The sequence below is a fragment of the Barbatula barbatula genome (genome assembly GCF_947034865.1).
Source record: "Barbatula barbatula genome assembly, chromosome: 21".
Taxonomy (NCBI): Eukaryota; Metazoa; Chordata; class Actinopteri; order Cypriniformes; family Nemacheilidae; genus Barbatula; species Barbatula barbatula.
This window is the reverse complement of record NC_136784.1, coordinates 11,508,774-11,523,828: the sequence shown is the minus strand read 5'-3', so window position 1 is coordinate 11,523,828 and position 15,055 is coordinate 11,508,774. Positions and strand designations below refer to the sequence as shown.

The following is a 15,055-nucleotide window of genomic DNA, read 5'->3' as shown; positions in this document are numbered from 1 at the left end:
TTCTGTTTAGGTTTTTTTGCTCTGCAATAAAATGTTTGTGAGAAATTGAATGTGAAGCTGTACGGGCAGGCAGACATTTTTGACTGTAAGTGAATAATGTGCTTCTTTAGAAAGTGTAAGACAGCTTTTGGTATTTGAACTCAAAGCATTTCCATATGTTTATCTCTGAGAGACTAACAACCTCGAGGATGTATTATAACCGGAGGAACATTTGTTCATCTACTGGCAGAGCACGGGCATAAAAATCATACCATGATGTTTAATTCTTGTTTTCGCTCCAGCTGCGGCTTAAGAAGCTCTGCCTGGTGTTTGACAACATGAAAGAGGGCATGTTTCAAGCTAAAAAAGTGTGAAGCCTCTTTTAAATTAAATTAAATTTCAAATCCTGAAAAGATATAAACATGCTTAGCGTGCAATTTCTGAACAGTACATGGAGGCTTTTTTTGAACAGGATCTTATTCATTATAGATTTTGTTGAGGCAGAACTCCATCCACTCGGGGAACAAATACTTCAACTTTTAGACTCTGTAATGCATCTCAATACACACTTGCATACTTCCAAAAGCTGATTTGCAGAGGTGGACCGTCAGCAGGCAGACGTTAGCGGATCCTGTCGCCATGGGCACCTTTTCCAAAGGTGTGAGTGTTGTCTTTTTATAGAGATGTGTTAGTGTGTTCATTCACACCCACATTTTAGACTCTTGGAGTCCATGTGCACTGGCAACGGGCCAGCTGCTTACCTTCTATCCAGCATGCTGTGCAAACGAAAGAAAGTTGAGTGTGAACACAATTTTTTAGATGTTTATCAGAGACTGTCAACATTTACTCTAAAATATTTAAAAAAATTCAAGAATGTTAATAAATGGAAACCGATGGTCCACATTGGTTATGTTTTCATACAATAGAAGTGAATGGGGACCAACGTTTTTTGGTTACCAAAATTCTTCAAAATGTCCTCTTTTTTGTTTTGCAGAAGAAAGAAAGTCATACAGGTTGAAATGTTAAGATGCAAATGTAAATTATGACAGAATTTTTGTCTTTGGATGAACTACTACTTTAAGACAGTTCACTTGGTGATTATCTTGGGCATCCCCGGTGCTTTTCAATGTAGACAAAACTCTTTTATACTGTTGAGTATTATGTCGATGTTTTGAATACAAAGACAACAGTAGTGTCATATTTTTTCAAAGCTAATGTGCACTTGAAAAAGTAAATGCAGAGCCAATGCTTTTATAAAAACCCAATTTTCTTAAACTGTAAAGTGAGACCTACAATTCTTTATTGAGAATAATGATTTCTCTTATTTATTTCTATCTTGTCCTTTTTATAGTCTCTAGTTCACTCACACAAACAGTATAATCGTCCATTATTTTGCTCAAATAACTCAATCTTCTTTTCTTCTAGCTTTCTTTTGCGGCAACGACTCCTGTGCTGGCGGACAAGAAAAAATATCCGAACTTCTTCAGGACGGTCCCTTCAGATAACGCTGTGAACCCTGCTGTGGTGAAGTTTCTCAACTTTTACAACTGGAGCCGGGTGGGAACCCTGACCCAGGACGTCCAGCGCTTTTCTGAGGTATGACTGAAGACTGAGAATCTAAAGTGAAAAAAATGCTAACAGTACAGGGTACAAAATTAGGCTTGAAGGAAGGAATCAAAACATTGTGGATTATTAAATCTCTCTCTTATATAAACGGTTCATAAAATGTTATATTACGTCTCCTTTCTCCCAAGAAATACTTGTGATATGAGCATTTCTCATTGGAGAAATGAAATTGTATTTGAAATAACAGGATTCCTGCTCACCAGAGCGCTTCTGTGTTTCACTGTTTTTCCAAAAATACAATCAGATACTGTAGAGTTGTCTGTGAAATTAATGTCAAGCTCATTTAATGAAATATAATTGAAATTGAAATTAAAGTGAAAAAAAGATTAGTTACAGTTAGTGGATTATGTATTTATACTGTATATGTTTATTGTAATCCTCTGGAAATTCCTTCCTCCAGTGGGACATGTAGTTGAAACCCTCCAGGGGCAAGTACATTTTAGCGTCACTTTCTCACACAACCGCTCCATAGAAACAGTTCAAAGTATTCCTCAGGTGATAGATCTAAAACCTGGATCAACATTACAGATCCACCGAGGCACGGATCAGACGTACTGCTAGTGCTTGTATATCCTGCTGATTTAGCTTCTGTTTAAGTTCTGTAGTTTTAATTGCTCATAAAAAAGCTGAATGTTGCACTAAGGTGGTCAATATTTATATATCAGTATTAAAGGTTTTATTACTGATGGCCTATAGGCCACTTTACATTTGGTCACTAGTATTCCTGTGGTTGGATGTGATAATATATTTGTCACGGTACTTTCTAACCCTTGCACTACACCCTGTCAGCCATCTTTTGATATCACCCACACCTGAGAGACATTATTGCACCCACACCTGATTCTCATTCCCTTGGGAACTATATAACCCTTGTGTTTTGTTGTAGTCTTGGTCAGGTCTAGTTGTTTGGGCTATTTCGGACCTCTTCAATAACTGATTAACTAATAACTAACCTAGAATGCGCGCCTCGGCCCTCCACGGACCAGCCATCTGCACTCGAGCTCCATGGATCCCCCTCACCCGAGCCTCTCTTCTGTAACCCTAAAAAGTTGGCTAATCACAGTGCACTAACTGGCGTTCTCACTGCAGAGCTTGCATGCAGCGTGCAGAATTCCCTTTTCACAAGCCTGCAGGACTCCCCACTCACTAGCCCGCAGGACTCCCCATTCACAAGCCTACAGGATTCCCTGCTCATGAGCCCATAGGAGTCACTGTTCACGAGCCCCCTGGACTTTCCCCTAACAGACTTCTTGAGTTTGACCCCTTTTTAGTGCTCTACAAATTCTGAGCCCTTGCGTGTGTGCCTCTAAGAGCCCTCGCCAGTGAGCTCCCCGGAGCCCTCTCCAGAGCTCAGCCCGGAGCCCTCGCCAGAACTCAGCCCCGAACCTCCTCATCTCCCCTCGCCAGTGACCTTCCCAGAGCCCACGCCAATGAGCTTCACAGAGCCCTCACAAGAGAGCTTCAAAGAGCCTCCTCCAGTTCAGTCTCGAGACCTCGCCAGAGCTCAGCCCAGAAGCCTAGCCAGTGGAAGTGGGGGTGGTGTGTGTCTGGGTGGTGGTGATGATGACCGGGAGACCTCCCATGTAATTCTTTTTTGGGGGACAGTACCGTTCTGCAGTGGCCTTCCTGGTACTCCCCCTCCAGGCCACCAAACCGGGGCGCAAGTATGTTACACTTCCGCCCGGTCTCGAATACTGAAAGGACTCTAGTTTTGCCACCTGTTACTTACCTTTTCGATTACATTCCTGTGTCCCCCTGTCCCTGTGTTCTAGTTCCATGTCCCCATGTCATAGTTCCATGTCCCCATGTACTAGTTCTGTATACCGTGGTGGGCTATAAGAGACCAGTTTTATTGATCATATGCACTTATGTTGTTCCAATTGCTTCCATTGTTTACCTCATTTGTAAGTCGCTTTGGATAAAACCGTCTGCTAAACGACTAAATGTAAATGTAAGACTTCTCAGTGTGTTGTTCCATCCAGGCAAGATTCTCCTCGTCACTGTCTCAGTCATCCACCAGATCCTGGTAAAACAAAGACTCCTTCACGATCTTCAAGAACCCAAGTTTGACATTGTTTACTTACCTGCCACTGTTCAAATCCACCGGTGTCAATAAACGCTCCTGTTTGGCTTTTATATCTATTTTCCGATATACACGGTAGAAAAAGGATACATTTTATCGACTATATTACTTACATAGCATCACCGACCTTTCGAAACCTTGGATGTCCAAAATCACAGTTTTCAGGAAATGGAAAAACAATGTACTTTTTAAATGATTAAATTCTGTGTTCTCAAAGTCGATGAGCACTTAAAACTTTTTATTGGTTAGATATTTGAAAATCCCACTGACAAAGATTTGGGTCAATTTCCTGGACATGACTTAAGCCTAGTCCCAGACCAAGTTAAATGCTAGAGGCGTCTTGATCGAAAAATATATCAGTGCGATTGTTTTGGCTCAAGATGCACACCAGGGGGGTATTCCAGAACGCTGGTTATTTGACATACCCAGATAAGTTTAAGGGTAAGTTAGCTGATAACCTCAACTTTCGGTTCCAAAAAATATATGTCAATCTATGTCTGAAATTGTTTACACAGATAATTTGTTTCGCATAATCATCTCACATGCGTTACAGACTAACCAAAGGATCTTTCTCACCCTCTCACCGTCTCTCTCTATCTCCCTCGATGTGTGAAATAGAGGGAAAGTTTAAATTCAAAGCAGGTCACCATATGGTATTCTTAACTGTATATGTACTGTCCTCTTTTACACCAATGAGCTCCATTATTAGTGACCCACTGAAAACACTCCACCAGTTTCAGTGATGAGTCTCTATTACTGTATATACTGTTATATACTGTACACCAGGGGCGTTTCCTCCGAGGAGGCAAGGGAGGCAGTGTCTCCCATCCCCCTCGAAAATAATCGAATGAGAATATTACTAACAGTTCAGAAATAGAATAGGACAACGGATATAACGTATTGAGCTAAATATGAGATAAATCAGCGTGTAGAACAGTGTGAAACAGCGCCCCCGCTCGAAAGAATTCCAAAGGGAGACAGCGTTTCTCTTGCCTCCTCTAAGCTCATTGACTTTACATATAGCCCCTAAAGCGTGCCGTGAGTTTGAGTGGGGGTAATTGAAAAGAATGGAGAAAAGTCACGTGAGAGGAGGCAATGCCTCCAACGGGCTATGATTGGATTAACTCATCAGCGAGATCCCGCCTTCCTGCTCGTCTTCGTCATTCATTTTAAACTGCGGGCGCTAAATTAGATTGAACGTTAATTAAATTGTTTTATTAGTTGTATTAATCGGAGTTTAGGATTCGTGTTGGAGATGGCGGAGGCAGAGGAGTTATCGATTGTTGACAGAATATTACGTGGTTCAGATTTGTTCAAAAACTTTTGTTTGTGATCAGGCTTGCTCAGGATAGCAGCAAGGCTAAAGTAAGTCACATCCAGCGCCGCTGCTCCTACCATGCGAGACGCTTTAGCCTCATCGTTAGAGCGCTCGTCTCCTATTCGGATCGACGTAGGTTTGAAGCCCGTGCAGACCGGGGCGAGAAATTTGAATTTCGGTGCAGCTTGCGATCTGAATTGAGATTTTACTGTTAAACATTGATAGTTTTTTGTTTTGCTATTCTGTTTACTGAAGAAAAGTTTGCACCTTTAAGGGGGGGGGGGCATCATAATGGAATTATGCTTAGGGCACCAAAATGGCTAGCAGCGGCCCTGGTCATATCTATTTGATTTGATCTCTTAAATGCTTTGAGTATTTCTGGGACTGCTAATAATTAAATTGATGGTATTGGTAATGATGTTATTTTTTAAGTCCACCGCACACCACTGCTGTACACTGAGATTGTATGTGAGTACGCTGTCACCTCCAGAGGACACAACAGTGTTGTTGTGAAGTATCAGTAAACAATAGAAATGCATTTCATGTAGGAAACTGTGCAGTGTTTCCACAAACCCCTTAGTGATAGTTCACTCAAAAATTAAAGTTCTAGCATCATTTACTGTTTGACTTTCTATCACATGAAAAACACAAAATGTAGAAGACTGTTGGTTGCCAAACACCATTGGATCCCATTGACTTCAATTGTATGGCCACAAAACCACTGAGACATTTCTTCAAATATCTTCTTTCATGTTTGACTGAAGAAGGAGTCATGTATATGTTTTGAACGACATGAGGATGAATAAATGATGACAGAATCTTTATTTTTGTGTAAATAACCCTAGCTTTCCCAAAATGTAAACAGGGACTCCAGTAGTTTCAGCAATAGATCTTTATTAAGATACATGTGTAAATGCATGTGCATGAGGTTATGTGTGCGCCTGTAATGTTTCTGCTTGTTTGATCAGTGATTAAACGTTCAGGCAACACAGGCACAATCCGCCGGCTCAGCCGAGCTAATTGCATTCCCCAAGGAGAGGGTTCAAGCACATCTAAGTCAACTGATTCTCCTTTTAAGAATCCAACCTCACAGGCGGTCCTATCTGTTGGCATCAGCTTGTGTGAGCACACTAGCCATTGTGTTTTGCTCTGCGCCTGTTCACTGCTGCTTTAGTTTAAAGGCTCGTTAAATCCCATTCTATAAAAAGATGCATACTGCCGCAGCGTGGCTCTTCCCCGCTGTAGTGGGCATTGCGTCTGACCCATTCCTATAATGCGTTCGCTGCTCCTGGTGAACAAGGGAATACCGGCGCTATGGCCCAATCCAGTATAGACTTGTCTGTAATTATGTGAAGCTAAATGTGGCTTTCCGTCGCATCTGTACCCCAGAACACAGGTGCATGCGGCCGGTGGGAATATTCGGCTAAAAAAAACTAGAATGTCTGTAACAGAGAACTAGAGTTAGCGTGTCTGATTTATTCACCCCGTATACTGAAGGTTCATGAGTTTCAAAGAGTTATAAATGTGCATGTTTATAAGTTTACAATTTTTAAATTATCAATTTATTTAACTAAAAGAGGTTGTAAATGTAATTAATTGAAAGTCATAATTCATAATCCTTTTTAAAACTGTGAATTAAATCGAAATATGTTTTCTGCTTCAGAATTAATGGTGCTGGTTTGATATATATATTTTTTTCACACTTAAATACAAATTCTGCCATCATTTGTTCACCCTTATGTCATTTAAATGACAATTGTTTTTCTGTGGAACACAAAAGAGGAAGGAGAAATGTATCCATTGTTTTGTGTCCATTCAATGGAAGTCAACGTGTGCCTGTATCGTTTGGTTTTCAAAAGTCATCGAAATATCTTCTTTTGTGTTCTTCAGAAGAAATGAAATGAAATGATCTTAATATGCATCTACAGCGCACATACAGTATACAGACAAAGTTTGTCAGTAACGGCTAACATTATCAGGCCACTGTACTCTGTCAGGCCTCATCTCACCGTCAGCATCAGCGAGAAGATCCTAGCTGACACTCACACACCTTCCTATATATGTCACAGCACAGCCAATCACAGACTCGCAGAGCCTGGCCGCACGGGGACCTGAACAGCACGAGAAATGTGTCTGATGATAGACTGCTGTGGGTTTTAAAGAGGCAAGAAAAATAAGGAACACGGCAAACTGTGACCCACACTACTCCTGTTAATTCATCATCTACACGGCTGGCATGGCAGCTGGAAGGAGATGATATTGCTTCCAGGTGTCAGGATGACTGGTGGATCTCTGTTATGCCAAGTAAAGTAATAAGAGTATCTGCGAGTCTACATATTGTATGTACAGTGGCCCCAAAAATTGGACAATATGATTGAAAGCCATGCATTAGATTCTGAAGTGTAAAACCAATTGGAAAAAAGTAGAACAAGCACACTTTTCAAACACAAAAAGTCGTTTTTTTTCATTAGTGATAGTTCACCAGTTACTGACTCTTGAGTTGTTCCAAATATTTGTAGTTTTCTTTGTTTTGATGAACACAGAGAAAGATATTTGCAAGAATGCTTGTAACCGAATTGGCCACCATAGTAGGAAAAATTACCATAGTGGTCAAAAGTGCCCCAGAACAGTTTGCTTTCCTACATTCTTCAAAATATCTTCTTTTGTGTTCGACAGAACAAAGACATTTATAAAGCCATTTATCCTACTATGGTAGCCAATGGTGGCAAAGAACTGTTTGGTTACAAGCATTCTTACAAATATCTTTCTCTGTATTCATCAGAACAAAGACAGAATTGGGAAAAACTTGAGAAATCTGAACAGCAGACATACATCTTCTTTAAATTGTTGGCATTAATCCAGCACGGCTCTGTGTTTCTGGGGGAGATGAATGCCGGGTTTGTGGTAAATTAGCCTGCGGAGCTTCCTGACACCCAGTATTGTGCACTTGTTTCTCTCACCACCTGATTCATGTGGCTTCCTGTTTACAGTTTTTTTTTACTGGGTTCATTTGACAGGTCAGTGCATAAATGCATTATTCATTTCACATCACATCATGCTCATTTTTCCTCAGCTTTGGGACAGCTCTCAAATCCCGTAATCCTTTGGATCTCCTTTACTTCACAGCGCCCACCCGTCTCCCTCTCTCACCCACTGTCTCTCTTTCTCTCGTTCTCTTGTTTAAATCTCCCCATCAGGAGGTCCCTTGTGCTCACACACAAGCGCATGCAAGCCCACACACTCAAGTTGTTTATGCATGCTCATGAGATCGACACTTTTACTATTGTCCGACGACCACACGCACATGCTCATGTGGAGAGGGGTTTCCAGGTTCCACCGGCATTAAGCTGCAAATATTCTCATTGCATTAGTAATCAAAACAATGTGGGCCAGCAGGGCTTTTCATGTAAAGTCTGACAGGGTGACCTCAGGCTTCTATAACAATTCGAGGCCATTGTACACCTGAGATTAAAAGATGGCCCGATCACAAGTGCTCGGTCAAAGCATATTGACAGGAGAGATGAAATGTTAGAGTCCATCCCTGAGTACTACTATACAGCAGAAAACTTTAAAGCAATGCAGTATGCATTTCAGAGAGGTAAGACCCACCAAAAATGTTCCAGAAGCTTCAGGACACCCATATTTTTGTTGACTTCATTGTAAAATATGAGCAAAATACAGAAAAGTATGTAAAAAGTATGTACAGTATGTATGATTTTTCTACGGGAAACTATAGGACAAGTTCTACATGGTGTTTTTAAAATTACTATACGACTTGAATTTACTATTTTAAACATTAAAATATACTTGAGTATTTACTATAGTTAATACAACAGTAAATACGGTAGTATACTATTCCAATTACACAATACTGTACCATAGCGCGAGTCATAGACAGATAAAGTATGTTTTGATAGAGTTTTAGGGCCATATAGCCCATCCATATACTGTACCATAGTTACTATAATATACTACAGTATACTACAGTTTACAGGCTTACTATGGTAAATACTATAGTATACATAGCCACGGGAAGTAGGGGTGCTGCAGTTGCTGCTGCGTAAACAGTGTAAAAAAATAATAGTTTACAAGCTTACCACATTAAATACTATAGGATACTATTCTGGTTACACTTTACTGTACTATAGTTACTATAATATATTACAATTTACAACAGATTACTACAGTTAATATTATAATATACTATTACAAAGATAGTTTACTGTACTTAAGTTAATACACTGTATAATATACTACAGTTAACTACATTTTGCTACGGTAAATACTATAGTATACTACTTTTCTTTGTGGCTCACCACAAAATTGGTCATATTGCAGTGTAGATGATAATAAATCCCACCATGCTAGGAAGGGATCGAATTGAAAAAGGGGAATGCGTGTAAACCAGTGGATGTGAGGTTGATGTTTTAGGAGCAGATTTGAGGTTTGAAAAGATGTCTTTCTTTCCTTCTATCGTGTTACACGATACAGTAGAGCTCAACTGTATATGGCTTTCATTCTCACACCATAAATCTTTATGTGGGGCGGGAGGTATTGAGACTTTATTTGCAAGGGACTGCACCATTTTTCAAAAAGCATCCATTGACAAGGACGGATGAAGTCTATGGGGAACAGAGCTTGAAGCACACGGAGGTGGAGTCGTGTTTTTTCTAAAGCCCTGTGGGGGAACGGGGGACCACTGGAGAACAGACATCCCCGCAGTCTCCGAGCTGATTAGGATTCAGGGGAAATGTGAGATCGGCGGGGGATAAGAGTGAATTGAGACACATTTCAGGGGAAGGGAATGTTGCTTTTGATTGGGTACTTTTCTGGGTGGTTCGCCATCCGACAAACCATGTTCTTATTGTGTTCTCTTTAATTTCCGACTCTCGCTCACTCACTCACTGGCGCTCTGTATATCTCTGACAGGTGCGGAATGATTTGACCAATGAGCTGGAGAAGGCAGACATCCAGATTGCAGACACGGAGAGTTTCTCTAATGATCCCTGTGTGAATGTGAAGAAACTCAAGGTAAGAGAGCTCCTAGTCCCGCTTAAAAACATCACTAGCTAACAGCTCAAAGTGTCCCTCTCATATATTATATGTATCCAAAACATTCGATACAAAATTAATATTCATAACAATACTGACGTCTTATTAAGCGATTTGATCGATCTGTCCAGAAAACGTATCTTATTTGCAACGTTATAATCGTCAATCCACAGCCACAGTCAGTCGGTTTGTGCACGCGATAGGTCGCGTTCCAAAACACGCCTTGTACCCTTGAAAGTTACTGCAGGAAGGGTAAACCACATGAACGGTTGTCTCAGATAAAGGAAAACTGTGTTGTTTTTATTGCATAACTATGTATGATTTAAACGGCAACATTTTGGAAAACAGATGTTCATCTCCCTCTAGAACTTGCACTACAAAGGATCTGCCCTTTTAAGTGCGTGGGGCACATGAGTGTCACCTGAAGATGCGATAATAGCATTCAGTTTTATGCACAGATCAACTGATTATTTTTATAAGAAGAGTTTATCGCCAGTTTAATGTCTCAAGGGGCAGGGATTACTATTTTACTATTTAATATATGATCTAAAAGTAACAGCAACAAAACCAGTATAAAAGGAACTAAATGCAATAAATAAAAATAAAAAAATTACAGAAGAAAGGAGGATATGGTAAAAAAAACGTCCCGGATCCCATTTATACTTTTAGAATAAGGAAAAGTAGTTGAAGACCCCTGCTCTATATAATACACAGCATGTTTTTGTGCCACAGGGAAATACTATGGGTTATCAACAGGGAAAGAGATCCAGATGGTTGCCAGTTAATAAATTCTTCTATGACGGTTAATGTCATTAAATTAACAAATCTCATGCATGAGGTGCTTGCTCCTTTAAAATGCTAATAGATGGATACATTTATCAGTGAGATGCACCGGTGTTGAAATATTGAATTTGTTCATGAGCAGGCTAGTATTTAATCACAATGTCAAAGCCTGCCATTAAATATTTGAGAACCTCTTAAGAATTTGTCATGAATGGCACTTTGGAACATTTTTGCAAACTTATAACTGATTATAAGAACTTTTTGTGTTTTTATGCATCTGGCTTCGGTGTTATATAGCTGACTCTCGTATGCCAATGAGGTGTCATTTTCCTAACAAGTTTTAACATTACAGATTTACCTTCTGTTTTTTATTAGTAATTTTGATAAACAATCGAAGTGGAAAGCATGCCACGATAGTGTCACTTGGGAGTGTGTCTATTATCTGAATAGCCATTGTTCCATTGTTTGCTACTTCTCTAACCTTGCAATTTCCAGCTAAGGTTTATTCCCTCGCCTTTTTTTGCTGACTCATTGTTTCCACAGCATTTTTACACTCAACATGAAACCCTTTTGACTCCTAGTACCTGCCTGACTTAGTACCTTCATTATCACAATTCCCCAAATGGCAGAGAAATGCTGAAGAACCATTTCTTCAGATTCTGCAGGGTCAGATTTTTTACCAGTTGACACATCTCCTAGAGTGTATAAAATCAAAAAATGTTCACAACACTGTTATATTTGACATTGAATCCATTTTACAGAATTTGGGGAAACAACCCGAAAACAAGGTTGACATGCATAAAGGGACAATTTACCTAAAATCTGTCATCATTTACTCTCCCTCATGCAAATCTGTATAAATGTGTTTGTTCTGATGAACAGAAAGATATTAGGTAGAATGCTTATAACCCTAAAAAGTCATTTGGCACCATAGTAGGAAAATATAGGAAAAAATAAATCTGTTTGGTGTTTTTTAAACCTGTATATGATTATTTTATCCGTGGAACACAAAGGAAGATATTTGAGAAATATGATTTTGTGTCCATACAATGGAAGTCAATGGGGTGCAATGTTGTTTGGTTACATTGGCCACCATTGACATGCCACCAAATAACTTATTTTGTGTTCTGCAGAAAAAAGTCATTCAGCAGGTTTGACATGAGGGTGAGTAAATAATGTAAGCATGTTTTTATAATTAAGCATTTATAATTAAAAACTCGATTTTTAATCCATCCAAAGGGATACAAATATTTCCCAAAAGAAGACCCACTAAACGAAATATTCACTGCAGGTGGCCCATAGCATTCACCGTCTGTGCTGTATGTGGTGGTGACTGACGTCCTGGGGCCGCTTGGCTTATATCCAGGTTGCATTTAAAGAACCCTGTGGTTGCCAGAGCTGGAGAGGTTCAGGTTAAGTGTCTACGCTGCTCGAGGCTTTCACAGGCTTTCTGATCCCTGCCTATTAAGACTGTACATGACCCAATTTGGTCCAGAAAGAGACACGGAAGCATTTCGCACAATGGCTCCGGTCTCTCAGCGTGCCATTTGGCAATGCTGAAGCGCAGGGGTGGTATTGAGGCAAACGAGAAGCCGTTGATGACAGTCTCTGAGCAACTGTTTGCTACAAGCCACAAGCTGATAATTCCGCATTCGCTTTTGAACCGATTTTGAATGCCGCCCCATCGTGAATGCTGTTTACAGTCATTGTTGCAGTATTCCGCCCTTTTCAGGTCTTAAAATGATCATAAAAACTATCGATGCTCTGATCTTATATGTAGATGCTACCGGTTAGAAAATCTGTGGTCCATCCACTGTATTCATTATTTTCTCTCTCGCTTGAACACGATAGTTCTCATCTTGAGCAGCTCATTAGTTGTGCATGTTAAATGCTCTGTTTTTCGTTTACTTATGGAGCTAGAAAGGAACAGAGGTTTAGATTGGCATTTAAATATTCCAGCAGATATGACAGTCTTTTGATGGATGGGGCTGCGACAAACCTTGATCCCTGGCTTTTGGTAAAATCAAGGTCAAAGTTGTTGAGGGTGGAGATGGATATTGTGACATCTTATTAAATTGAATGAGAAAGTAGATTTGTTACATATACCAATATTACCAATTTCAAAATATACCAATGTCACAATAGTATCTAATCTTCATGTAATCCTAAAGACCTTGCTTTGGTATGCCTCTAGAACAAGTTGATGAGGTTCATGTCTTCTCAGAATCTATCTAAAATAGATGTCACACCTTTCCCCATCAACTTTCTTCTCCTTCCGTCTGCCACAGCGCTGTGGAGTGGCTGAAGGCCCCATGCCGTGCATAATACATGGAGACTTTGCTCCAGTGAAAGATTGTTTCTTAGCGATACAGAACTGGTCAGGATGGAAACGCAGTGCTGAAAAGTGGGCTGAGTTATTTCAACTCGATCATGCAGGCCTTACGCCGGACACAGAGGAAACGATATGGATATGAAACTATTCACGCCATTGACACTAATGTCGCTCTGTAATTGATGGAGTCGTTCGGACATAATGCAATCTCACCCGGCGAAGCTACACCCAAGCTGCGCTTTGGGAAATTGCTTAAGCATTTCATGTACTGTGGTCCCCAGTGGGGAGCCAGGCTGCTCTCATGAAAAGCTTGCTTGCTTGCTTTTTTATTTTAGGGATTTTATTGATAGAAACAGTGGGGGAACAGACTTTAAACGATAGGGAAAGAGAGCGAAACAGCACTGGGAATTGGCAAGAACTGGATGTGTATTATTTGTCCTGATGTCTGTATATTTAATGAAGTGTGTACAATGTAAAAAAAATCAGCTTTTTTCATCATTAAATGAGTTTCTTTGCAGGTCATTCAAGTTTATTATGCAGGTTTAGGATATTGGCCTTAACACTGGAGATGGCTTATGGACCTCATGGATACAATCTCGGACTACATTGGATCTTTAATATAACTTATATTTCACCTTTACAATAGATAGTGATCCTTTACTTTGAACATTAGCTTAATTGTACCCACTCTGTAGACGTAATTTAACAGAATTTTTCATGCATAAAACTATGGAATTTTGTTTTGTTTTAAGGAATATTTTTGACGCCCCTGCTGCGAGAAAATTATTTTTTTTAAACTGCAGTGCATCTATTCTTTTATAATTCAAACATACTAAACATTTTTGATTAAATGTTCTGCTTAAAAAATCTGCTTATATTATCTTTCATTAAAAAGCCATTTGCTTAGATATTTAATGCATAAGGCATGCATTCGTACATTTTTAAGTGTGGCTTAAGTGTTTCTATATCTATTATTAAAGTGTTACATTGACCACCTATTCTGTTTTTTTTTCTATAGGACAACGATGTTCGGATCATCATCGGTCAATTTGATGAGAATCTGGCCGCTAAAGTCTTTTGCTGCGTAAGTCTGTCATTTATATCTCTGTAAACATAACCTGAAACCATTAGCTCTGGCACGGCAAAAATGTAACTATTGGCTAATTCATACGATCTAATCCATAAATGTCAGTACGATTTTTTTTTGCAAGTTTAGGGGTTAGTTGTCGTGAACGTGGTGGAAGAACCCAAGTGCAAGGCAGCGGGGATGAAGGGGTTAACAAATAGATTTTAATGATAAAACAAATACAAAACAAACACCCACGATGGGGAAAAACACTTACCAAAACTAAATACCAAAGCAGAAAACAAATACTTCCCACAAGGGGGGCAAAAATAGACAACTAGGGACAACGAATAAGGAACTTGGAAATGGCAATATACATACACAAAACATGACCTATGACTACAATGAACAAGTACAGATCAGGAAACATGTACAACGAATGAGTACAAGACAATAGACAAGAGGGCATTAAATAGGGAGACTAACAAAGAAGATAACGATGGGCAGGTGTGGGTAATGAGACACAGGAGGAAAGCTATACTAGGAACGAGAGGGGCGGGGCCAAATGACGAGACTGGAGAGAACGCATATTATGTCCTGATTGACTATAATAGGTTTCTCTACACATAAAACACGTGGGTCTGTCATGATTCTGCCCCTAGACCAGAAAATCAAGACAAGAGATGGCAGAATCATGACATTAGTTTTGCGGTTTTTCATAGTAATTGTACGTTTGTGTACAACGTATGAAATCACACAAATTAGACACTTTGTAAAATAGTTAAAAATTCCTGTGTGATCAGGTTGGACCATCTT

At 39.7% G+C, this 15,055-nt stretch overlaps 1 protein-coding gene across 1 annotated transcript in view; it reads left to right on the top strand.

Moving 5' to 3' along the window:
• The window catches only part of gabbr2 (gamma-aminobutyric acid (GABA) B receptor, 2), a gene marked incomplete at its 5' end in the record, with an annotated part of 151,194 nt that overhangs the window by 81,266 nt on the left and 54,873 nt on the right, over positions 1–15,055 (top strand). Inside the window, 3 exons of the mRNA XM_079485535.1 lie at positions 1,405–1,575; positions 9,936–10,037; positions 14,192–14,257. Of these exons, the coding sequence (XP_079341661.1) occupies positions 1,405–1,575; positions 9,936–10,037; positions 14,192–14,257 (339 nt within the window). The remainder of the gene's footprint in view (positions 1–1,404; positions 1,576–9,935; positions 10,038–14,191; positions 14,258–15,055) is intronic.